This window comes from Mucor mucedo (assembly GCF_025094135.1).
Source record: "Mucor mucedo strain NRRL 3635 chromosome Unknown EV154scaffold_61, whole genome shotgun sequence".
Taxonomy (NCBI): Eukaryota; Fungi; Mucoromycota; class Mucoromycetes; order Mucorales; family Mucoraceae; genus Mucor; species Mucor mucedo.
In genome coordinates this window covers 121,266-132,622 of record NW_026252345.1, presented here as the reverse complement: position 1 = coordinate 132,622, position 11,357 = coordinate 121,266, and the positions used below count along the sequence as shown (strand labels likewise).

The 11,357-nt window shown below is 35.4% G+C and overlaps 5 protein-coding genes across 5 annotated transcripts; 2 read left to right on the top strand and 3 right to left on the bottom strand.

The window, feature by feature from the left end:
• Positions 1-202: 202 nt before the first annotated feature.
• Positions 203-1,797, top strand: EV154DRAFT_552600 (cyclin-like protein; the record flags this gene model as incomplete). Its single annotated transcript, XM_051605068.1, has 6 exons — positions 203-697; positions 768-897; positions 975-1,060; positions 1,125-1,164; positions 1,226-1,445; positions 1,499-1,797. The coding sequence occupies exons 1-6, from the start codon at positions 609-611 to the stop codon at positions 1,795-1,797; spliced, it is 864 nt and encodes a 287-aa protein (XP_051456444.1). The 5' UTR covers positions 203-608.
• Positions 1,798-1,836: 39 nt separating this feature from the next.
• EV154DRAFT_538599 (uncharacterized protein) lies at positions 1,837-3,431 on the bottom strand (the record flags this gene model as incomplete). Its single annotated transcript, XM_051604288.1, has 7 exons — positions 1,837-1,871; positions 1,933-2,072; positions 2,129-2,725; positions 2,799-2,937; positions 2,997-3,071; positions 3,149-3,287; positions 3,357-3,431. 7 exons carry the CDS (start codon positions 3,429-3,431, stop codon positions 1,837-1,839), a joined length of 1,200 nt encoding a protein of 399 aa, XP_051456443.1.
• A 933-nt stretch (positions 3,432-4,364) lies between these two features.
• Positions 4,365-6,526, top strand: EV154DRAFT_512699 (uncharacterized protein). Its single transcript, XM_051601952.1, has one exon. The coding sequence runs from the start codon at positions 4,375-4,377 to the stop codon at positions 6,298-6,300; it is 1,926 nt and encodes a 641-aa protein (XP_051456442.1). The 5' UTR covers positions 4,365-4,374; the 3' UTR covers positions 6,301-6,526.
• Positions 6,527-6,562: 36 nt separating this feature from the next.
• Positions 6,563-8,510, bottom strand: EV154DRAFT_552597 (uncharacterized protein). The gene is made up of 7 exons (XM_051605067.1): positions 8,273-8,510; positions 8,020-8,202; positions 7,854-7,953; positions 7,554-7,669; positions 7,221-7,488; positions 6,967-7,136; positions 6,563-6,900 (listed from the first exon to the last, which is right to left on the bottom strand). The coding sequence occupies exons 1-7, from the start codon at positions 8,389-8,391 to the stop codon at positions 6,813-6,815; spliced, it is 1,044 nt and encodes a 347-aa protein (XP_051456441.1). The 5' UTR covers positions 8,392-8,510; the 3' UTR covers positions 6,563-6,812.
• On the bottom strand, positions 8,492-9,568 carry EV154DRAFT_512694 (uncharacterized protein). Its single transcript, XM_051601951.1, has 4 exons — positions 9,058-9,568; positions 8,958-8,995; positions 8,867-8,884; positions 8,492-8,814 (listed from the first exon to the last, which is right to left on the bottom strand). Exons 1-4 carry the CDS (start codon positions 9,365-9,367, stop codon positions 8,602-8,604), a joined length of 579 nt encoding a protein of 192 aa, XP_051456440.1. The 5' UTR covers positions 9,368-9,568; the 3' UTR covers positions 8,492-8,601.
• Between the last annotated feature and the right edge of the window lie 1,789 nt (positions 9,569-11,357).

Genomic DNA, 11,357 nt, shown 5'->3' with positions numbered 1-11,357 from the left:
TAAAAAATTATATGACGAAAATAAAAAAGTTAAGTATGAGAGGGTAAAACCCATCCACGTCATTCTTCATTGACTTACTCCCTTTTCTCTCTTTTTTAATATAATTTTTTTTTTATTGTTTTTCTATATTAGGAACACACACTCTTTCCAGTATAATAGAGTGAACAGACAAAAAAAGAGCCCACACTGAGAGAAGGGGAAACAGGGAAAAACCTAAAAAGTGACGTATAGTGTGACTGTTTATCTGTCAAGAGAGAGAGAGAGAGAGAGAGAGACAGAGAGAGCAGAGTCATCCCACATATTAACAACCTCCCAGTAAATGCATTATCGGGAGAAGAGGTTATCAGAGCACAGGATATACGCTCTGTTTTCTCGTATAGTTTTTATCTATGGTAAAAAATCAATCCCATTGAGAGCCAAAAAATGATTTTGACCCGTACCTCAAATGAACACAAGGTGTAAACAGACAAATATTATATAACTGAGGATCAAAATGGGAAGCGCGCGATTTATTTTATTTGCCAACCACACACACAAAAGACGGGTCCATTACTTTGTTCTTTTTTTCTTTCTTTCTTTCATTACCCGATCAATTTTTCAAAAGAAACATGTCTAGTAACTCATCACAAGAAGTACCTTTAATACCGAATATGTCTGCTATTCAATTCTTACGACAGACGAGTTCCATGTTAGATTTGTAAAGCTTCTCTTTTCTAGATCTTTCTTTTTTTTTTTTCATACAAACTAATATTTACATGTCCGTATAGACCTATAAGAACAACAGCCACTGCTGTGGTTTATTTTCATCGGTTTAATGTGTTTATGAGTAACCAAGAAAAAAACATTCATGTGGACGGATCGATCAATGCACAGGATGCTTTATATACCAATGAAGAAGTAAGCACGGAGAGAGAAAAAAATCACGTAAACTCCCTTTTTTTTTTTATTGTGATGGTAACACTTTTCTGGTATAGCTATTGACAACGACATGCCTTCAATTAGCTTGTAAAGCAACAGAGGTGCCTAGAAAGGTGCGAGATTTAGTTAATGTTGGATACAGGTAAAATTCGACTTTGTAAACATAGGTGTAATGTATGTATAATAATCGTCTATTTGCGCTATAGATACTATCACCCTAACAGCACTACATTAAACGTGAATGAGGTAAAAACAGACGAACAACCTTAAACCTAAAAAAAAAGTATATTGAAAACTCTTATGACAGAGTTATTTCAGAATGAGATCCTCGTTGGTGACAAGTGAGCTCTTGTTAGTGAGAGCTTTAGGGTTTGATTTGGAAATTGAATTACCATTTGCATATTGTTTGAATGTTTTAAGAGGATTAGGGTCTGTTCGATACTTCATCACAGACGAAGCTAGAAAGCAATCAAAGAGACACCACCATCACCCAGCTCAAAAGGAGATATGGAAGCGAATGGAACATGGTAAGCCTTAATGATTTGCAGATAAAAGATCCATCCCTAAACGTTCATAATAGACATGGATCCAGAGATGAGCACAATAGCAAGATTAGCGTGGATGTATGTTTGGGACAGTTTATGCTCTCCTAAAATCGCATTAACACATTCGATACCCGGTATCGGTCTGGGCTGTCTCTATCTGGCACTACGTACATCAAATGTCGAAATGTCCATGTCCATGAATGAATACGTTGATTTATGGGGCGCTTCTGAAAATATCTCGGTCCAAGCTGTGCGAAATGTCATTACCGACCTATTAGAATTTTATGACCATTTCCCTGTCAGTCATTTTGATACAAACGAAACTGTACAATAAAAAAAAACATTTGACTTTTTCTCTTTTTTATTAATATTATTACAAAACACCCATATTCTCTAATTTATGGCGTTCTACATAAGCCCAAAGTATGTTAGAAAACATGTATTTGCTCCATCTCTCTACTCCACTTACGTGTTTGTCTATGATCAGCGTCTTCTGCTTCACTATCTTCTCCATCGACATAATCATCCAAATTGAAATCTCTTGGTACTTCTTGTGTCTGAACAGAAGGTGCAAAAGGCATACTCCTGAGGTTATCAACGATTTTTGCTCTATGTACAAAAAGATGAGCATTATTATCAAATAAAATATGGCAAAAAAAGCTTACATGATATGGTCTAGGTATTCACGCGTATTATGATTGGTCATGTTATTGGAAGGGACTTCCAATTTGTATTCAGGGCCGTAATATTCGAAATAATTATTATACGGTAACTCTTCCTGTGTTAAATCCTCGCCTACAGCCAGACCGGTCTCGAATGTCCAGGTTCGAGCGACATTACGAATTGTGTATCCACCACCACCAACCATCATCATTGGTATATTGAAGGATTTAATGAACTCGACACAGGAAGCATGACCACGCATTGACAGATTGAAACAACCCAGACGATCGCCTGACAAGGAATCGCCACCGCATTGAAGCACAACAGCTCCAGGCTTATACCAATCCATAATGTGTTGAATTACAGGCTTAAATACACTCTTGTAGGTCTCATCATCAATACCGTCTCTCAGGGGAACATTTACTGCATAACGTTTTCCGTTTCCAAGTCCAGTATCCTTTATATCACCTGTACCAGGGAAAAACTCACCAAACTTGTGGAATGAGCAGGTCATGACACGATCTGTGGTATAAAATGCCTCTTCAACACCATCTCCATGATGGACATCAATATCAACATACAATACACGTTGATGGTATCTGTTGCACGAAAGGAAAAAAAAAAAACACATCAGACTTACCGCCATTATTACACCCACACACTCACACATACCTTAATAACTCCAATACGCCAAGTACGATATCATTCACATAACAGAACCCGGATGCCTCTGTCTTTTTGGCATGATGAAGTCCACCCGACCAATTAATGGCAATATCAGCTTCACCGTTTAATAATTTATTAGCAGCGCCTATAGAAAAAAATTAATTTTCCATCATTTAAAAAATGTTTACGTATACTGGCTCCTACCAATTGAACCACCCGCTGAAATCGAGCAAAATTCAAATAAACCATCAAATACAGGACAATCTTCACCCACATTGACTATCGATAATGTGTGTATAAAAGAAGTTAATAAATGTTTCGGGTAAATAAGAGAGTAAAAAAAAAAGGTAAATTACATCGTGCGATGCCTTGTTCCAAACCACCGTGTTGCATGGCAAGTAATTCCAAGTTGTCGGGAGTCACGTTTTGTAAAAAGTTGACATATTCATCAGAATGGAAACGAGTCATTTGATAAGCTGTACACCTTGTAGGTTTCTTATAATAGGGAGCAGATACATGTTACTTTTATGCTTCTTTTTTTTTATGCCATCTTATTATTTTTACCACTATATCGAGCTTTTTATATAATCCATAATTCACAACCATGTTATGCACCATGTGCATACGTTTAGGCTTCATATAATGTCCTATTTGAAAGGATTAGTCGTCTTTTCCCTAAAAGAGAAAAAAGCTTGTTTTATTACCAGGTCCATAATTGAAATTTCCAACGTCGTCTATAGAGAGAGAAAAAAGGTCAGTAACCTATATGCAAAGTGAGTGTTACATGTATTTTACGGTCATAGAAATAAGAAACTCTTCTTTTGGCACAATTGGCTAAACTATACGAGTTGGACATTCTAAATCTAATTGTTACAATAAAAAAAAAGATATGGAGAAGGGGCAGAAATGGTCAATCAACCCAGATTACTTTTTTTCTTTTTTTACGCGGCGAGAATATTGATTTTCCTGTGGTTTGAAACTCCTTTTAGAGCAGTCACGGTATGTGCATAAAGTTTCGATGGATACACTTCTATTGCTGTGTTCATTATTAGCTGTGAGTGGATTATAAAGAAAACAATAAATCTCGCCATCTGAAAAAATAATTTGTACATTTCACTTGCTGGCTTAAATAAAAGTTAAGCTGCCCATCTGTTTTTTTTAGCTACTTGAAGAAAAACAAAAGGGTATCTTTTATAACTAACAGTTACCATGTATCGTATACTTTTCTAGTAAAAAAACCCCGCCTTAAGTAAATTGGATACTCAGAATATGATCTTCATAAACGAAGAAGCCAAGGAGTAGATGCATGAGCAAAAATTTCTAAATTATTGGTGAAACCTGAATCCATCATCCAGATTTTTTAAGATTAACTTTAATTTCAGTGAATACGCCCTTCCATGAGCAAACAGGCCAAAGCTTGTAGAAGTAAGTCTTGCCACAAATGAATAACTCATAAGTATAATAAAGTGAGGAGTAAATGCCCCTTATAAACATATCGGTTACACAAGCATTTTGATGTCTGCTATAAATTGAAAAAAGTCAAAATAAAAATTAAAACGGGTATTTCTCTCTCCTTAACAATATGAAACACTTGCCCTTTGAAATTATAGAAGAAATACTAAGCCGCTTACCAAAAAAAGACCGTTATTGCTGCGCTTTTATTTGCAAGAGTTGGATTGTGCCTGTATTGCAATTACACTATAAAGATCTAATGCTGAGCTGCTATAATATCCAACTCATTAAAAAGCACCTGAAGCTGGACACGAGTGAACGACATTATTATTTCAAATTCGGCTATGCTGTTGAACGACTTGCAATCAAGAGTGATTCAACCATTATCAGTAGAGAGCCTGAATTCATGTTTGATAAGAATGAATTGATTATGGTATTGGGTTATTTGCCAAACATTACAACTTTGGACCTGTCTGAATATTGCTACATGAAATTGTATCTTCAATATATACTAGAAAGCACCTCTACTCGAATCTTAACAAAAGTGTCGTACATACCACCCGGTCAAGACATATCCGAAGAATTATTTGCCACTGCGCTATTCAGGTACAGAAAATCCATTACTAGGCTCAAACTAGACTATCAGCAAACAAACTTTAAAAGAAAACCTCCCTGTATCTTACTTTCAGGATGTGTGATTGGCCAATTTTTGAGTCTGACACACTTGGATCTGCAAAGTAGCCCTGAAGAAGAATTGTCAACCTTTAACATTCAAAAGATGTGTCCAGGTTTAATTTCATTAAAATACAGCAGAACCGCAGCTATTTCGTCCACCACGCTAGAACACATTTATCAAGACCCATTTTACAAAAAAAGAAGTAATTTGAAAACGTTTGAACTTACAGTATCGGCGATTCCATCAAACTATAACCCTTATATTATCGATTATATAGCACCTCAAGCTGATACAATCATGCTGAACCTAGTCCGAATGGATTTGCATGAATGGATAAGTGATATTGGAATGGATCAAGCTCTGTCCATTGTTCGCTCATTAAGTACTTTAAAGAGTGCAGGATTATGTTTTATACTGAACAAAGGGCATGGAAATGAAATACGGACTGCAGCCAATTTTTTTAAATTATTAAAAGCCTTCAAGGGAAGCAGAAAACTGTATTCCTACGCACTTATAACTGATCTCAGATCCTATCGTGACTCCATGAAATACGTTTTTGGGAATCCAATTCTGTACACTGATTCACTTGATGCTATGCGGAACGGATTGGAGTTTAGATATTGTATGGCCCAAGATGCAACACGATCTGAATACTTTGCCATAATTGACTCTATGATTGATCCTGATGCCATCATATCATTGAGAATTAATACAACAGAAGACAAGCTCGAAAAAGATCTTGTTTCTGTGACAGAACATGTTCTGTCCTGTTGTTCAAATATTCTGTACTTCGAATACAAGACTATTTCAACTATTTCCTCACAGGTAATTATCTCTGCAGATTCTTTTCAAGGCTTAGTACCGGGGCTGGATAATCCTATTGTACCCAGTAATACCAGAAAAAGATTGGAATGTGTTAAAACATATGGCCTTAGTTTCAATCAAGATTTGCTGGATAAAATTCTGGGTTATGTGGATATCAAATTTTTTTCTCATTACTTTACATTATCAACTCTCGTTGACGCAGGTCCCCATAAAATGGACTTTACAAAATTGGAGGAGTCAACATTAATTCATTTAAATATTGAACATCTACCGATTCCTTGGACGAAAGACTTGTACATATCTATCGAGTGTGGTGACAAGAGCAAAGTATTTGTTATAAATTTGAACGCTGGTGATCAATCATTCAAGATCGATGAATATCATGCATTGCCACACAAAAAAATGGCTGTTGAAATCAAGTGTCGTGAAGGTATGAGTGTGCTTTTTTGGCTTGAATGCTACATTTGTGTTGCTGCATTTGACGAGTGCAGACTTGTCAAGATTTCCCATACCCCTTTTACCAGAGCAGAAAACTTGTTCATGAAAACTATGTAATAAAAGTGGGCGATCCCAAGTTGTCCAGTATGTGGCTATTTTTCTATAAAAAAAAGGTGCAACATTTCTCTTCATCTTTATTTAATTAATTACAAATTTTTGCTCTGTAAAACACTTCTCGGACATCTTTGGGTCTCCCCACTGTTAATGCCAAATTTTGTTTTGTTATTTGTAAAAAAAATTTGTGTGAAAAAAAGAATTGAGCTCTATTTTTTTTTTGAGGAACTCTCTAATAGAAAAGATAATAAAAACAGATTCTGGATACACGTTAAATTCATCGAGGAGATAGCTTTTTTCTTTTATTAAAAATCGGAGCCAAAAATTGTTCATTATAAAATAGATGCACTGTATTATTGTTTAATAAATTTACCAAACAAAGTTCAGCACGTTCAAATTTTTTGCGTACGCCTTAAAAGGTGGCACGAAATTCTCCACAAAAGGAAATCGCGCGTCATTGATGTCCGATCGCTTGGTCTTGCAATTTTAGTGGAAGTCTGTAAATGTGTACTTCATCATTTCGATAAATTTATCATCTTCACCACCAGGCTCCTGATTCCATATCCACTTGCAAAAGCCTTCCTGTTTTGATTCAAAGCCTTACTGCAAAAATCAAATGCGAATTTGAGCTTTTTCAGTAATGTATTCCTTCTTCCCTCCTTCATATACCTTTGGTAAATTTCTTCTGTGATACTATCCACCTGTTCTGACCTGGTTGATGAAACACAAACGGCAACATGGTTTTTTAACAATGATTGGCCGTCTTCATGGACTTCGATAATTCCATTTTCTTCGGCTTCTAACTGTTCCGTCACTGATGATTGCTCCAAGACGAATTCCTGAGACATAACTTATGTTAGTTTTTTTTTTTTTTTTTTTTTTTTTTTTTTAAAAAAAAAAAAAGGAATCAAATTATCACGTACGTGCAAACAAGCAACTAGCTCAAACAGCTTTACAATTTGGGACCGATCTGACCACGACACAGGAATAGTTGCTGATCGGACCTCAACAAAACGCCACTTTGTAGGATCAATAATTGACGTCTCAGTTAGTGTCAGCGTGTCTTGAATAACTTGAATCCCAAATGCTTTCCTTCGTTTGATTGTCTGGTAAGATGCAGACTTATACGAATTAATCTGCTGCTTCAGGCCGCAAGTTGTTGCCTCAATAAGGGCCTCACAACACGTCAAACTATTTTTTAAAGTACCCAATTAAGGTATTTTTAAATGTGGATTTTTTTTTTCGTAAAATGTTACGTTTTTCCAAATGGAATCATTGTAATATAATCGTCCATATACAGACGATTAAAGAGAGCTTCATTTTTTTTTTCACTGTGAATTGATTTGATCGTTTCCAAATATAGAACTAAAATCTGATGGGTCCAAAAACACTCTATCAGATTTTAATTTCACACTTGAAAAAGTCGAAACAATTCACAGTGAAAAAAAAAATGAAGCTCTCTTTAATCGTCTGTATATGGACGATCAAATTACAATGATTCCATTTGGAAAAACGTAACATTTTACGAAAAAAAAAAAATCTATATTTAAAAATACCTTAAGTGGGTTCTTTAAAGAATAGTTTAATGTGCTTGGGAGTACCCTAAGCTTGAGGGTATCATCCATGGTGTGCCTAGTGTTCTCCGAAACATTGGAGCTAAATCGATAAACAAGCAAGGTTAGATTCATACGTAACTACTATTATTTGTTTACACCCCCTTACCCATATGACTCAACCAAAAGCAAGTTATGCTCAGTTTCGGGTACACGTCCGATGCCAATTACGCCATACAGAGTTTCACCAATTCCGCCACACAGAGCTTCATTAATACCATCCGCCCTTTTAACCTGAGCCTCTGTATTCTGGAAAAAGACAAATTTCCGAGAACTCATCGCACGCTCGCACCTTTTTTATCAAGATTAGTAAGAGATGGTTAGTGAGATGCACTGTGAGTATTATTTTTTATTCAATTTACCAAACAAAGCTTAGCATAATCCGAGCTTTTTGAGCGATGTATTCTGTCAGGAACGAAGAGGAACGAGACAGACAGTACAGGACTGAGAATGAGTAGCTCCTTAAAAGCAGGTTACTCATTTAAGCAACGTAAGATAAAAGAAAAGAATAAGCTATGGCAAATATTAGTCATAGCCTATGTGAATCATGACTGAAATAGTCGATTAACACAAGTATAAAATACGAAACAAAAAAAAAAAGATAAACTTTATTAAAATAGGTTAAAACCTGATATATATATCAGGTTCGGAACTTCAAATAAAGAAGTCCCAAGTATATGCGCATTATAATTCAACTACAACAGTCCTTCATGTGCAGCTGATATATTCCCTCTGTAATATTATCCTGTTCTGGCCTGCTTGACGAAACTCGAACGGCAACATGGTTTTTCAACAATGTAAGATCGTCATCATGTAATTTAGGTTTATGGGGCGATTGTATATTATTTTGGGGTGACTGCAGGTTATACGTTTTGTTGTAACGAACAAAACTTAGCTCATCAGTCTAAAAATAATATTAGTAGGCAATATCACATGTAACATGCAGTTATTCTTACGGTATTGGTGTTAGTAGTCTTATTGATCAAGTACAAAGATATTAGTTTAAGGCATTAAAAGGACAACGGTTTAAAATAAGACAATACTTACAACGGTGCTATTGCCGATCATTGTGGCTGCTGCATTTTCTATAACATATAAACGATGAGTGTCATGAGAATAAATAAAAATAGGTCCAGTGTTTGTTTACCTTGGCGTAAACGCCTCCTGTGCTTGTTTATTCCAATATGAGCTAACTCCGACCCAAACAACTCCCCTTCCCTTTCCACCCGATGCTGGGCTCTGGTCACAGACATTTCCTGCATCATGTCCTCGTGACGTTGCTTACATGTTTCGTACGTTACTTCAAAGGTTGTCTTCGGGCGTTTATTCTGAAGATAATCTGTACAGTTTTGAAGGTAACGTCGCGCATCTGGTGTGAAGCTTTGTTCATTAGACAAGCGTTCTATCGCCGTCAAATATGCTGTCCATAAGTGGTATAACATAACCACAAGTGTCATAAGATGACCACAAGTGGGATAAGATAACCACAAGTGGCATAAGGTAACCACAAGTGGTATAAAATAACCACAAGTGCCATAAGATAACGACAAGTGTCATAAAATAACGACAAATGTCATAAAATAACGACAAGTGCCATAAGACAACGACGCGTGTCATAAGATAACCACAAGTGGAATAAGATAACCACAAGTGGAATAATATAACCACAAGTGCCATAAGGTAACCACAAGTGGTATAAAATAACCACAAGTGCCATAAGATAACGACAAGTGTCATAAAATAACGACAAATGTCATAAAATAACGACAAGTGCCATAAGACAACGACGCGTGTCATAAGATAACCACAAGTGGAATAAGATAACCACAAGTGGAATAATATAACCACAAGTGCCATAAGGTAACCACAAGTGGTATAAAATAACCACAAGTGCCATAAGATAACGACAAGTTGAATAAGATAGCCACGTTGTCTCTTCACAAGCTCATCCGAAGGTATACTTTCCATGACAGCTTTAGGATTTCCCCAGTTCTTCATCTTGTCAGTAAGTAAATAGCTAGGGATGTAGTATTTGACAAAATATTACATAGAAAAGTAATGAGATAAAAGTATATTTTTATTAGAGGTCAAAAAATAGACTGCTATGAAATAATTGATCCTTTTTATATTGCACAACTCTCCTGAGTTTTAATGATGAGTCAACCTTTCTGGTTTTGGAATAGATCTAAACTTTGTTTCCCGCCTTAGGTTAAATGGACACTACTCGTTAGAATTGTTTCCAGATAACGTTGTCCCATATCAGTGGATCGGGAGCATGAGTATTCTAATAAATCTTAAGTATTACGAGACACTTATTTATCAGATCATGCAACGGTTACTGTAAAAGATGCATACTTGTTTGTCAAGTGTAATTGGCAATAGAACATAATAGTTGATCATTTATTCATTATCTTTGTAATGAATAAATTACGATCCCAAATGTGCTAAACCACACATATAGATTATACATATAATAAATTCATATCTCATCATCACTGATAAATGATAGCTAAATCATGATCAGGCATAAAAAAGGAATTCGCTAAAGCCGGTCACTATTTTAAAGTGTCACGGTATCGTAACACCAATGTCCAAACTTAAGACATGTTATTGTTATTATTTCTCTATTGACTATGCGTAGCACTAATTGTCCAATATAGATATTGTTATTGATAGCATACTCATATTGTTAAGAGTAGTATCCTCAGCCTCGTCCATTCCATTTATTATAAATACTCTTTATTATTCCTCTTCTTAAATCTTTAGTTAACTTTAACATCAATAAACTCTGACAAGAATTCTAATTGATCCTATTGTTTTTTTCTATCTTTTTTTCTGCAAAACTATCCTCTTTAAGCCTACTTTTGCTACACCAAATATAAAATGTCTTATCGATATTTGTATAGATATTTGGTTGTAGAAGCTAGGTATCCATTAATTCATACACTATTTCTTTATACTCTTTATCAGCAGTATAACTATATCAATATATAAGTAAATGAACCATTTATATTAATAGCTGTTCTATTCTCTCTCTGGGTAGCTAATCCATTGAGAGAACTATTAATATTAAGTTTCTCTTTCTTATAATTCTTGATTGATCTGAGAAGTTTCTCTTCTCGATCGGTGATATCGTAACTCAGTGGTATAGCATTCTGTATCCAACTGTCATTCGTATATCGTATTTAGGCCAATCATGCAATCTTTTATATAGAAGTATGTACTCGAAGTAGAAGTTGTATAGCAGTATACAAGCGTATGCTGATATGCAACATCAAAGGTTGTTTTAATTTCATAGTTTATTTATTTAAACGATTTGCTTAATTATTCTTAAGTGAATCGTACCCAAATACGACAAGGGATACTGTATTTTGACCTTATAGCGCTTGTTAAGTTAACGGCACCAATAACACTGGTGGGCATTTGAGGCCATCTCTTAGTCATGGT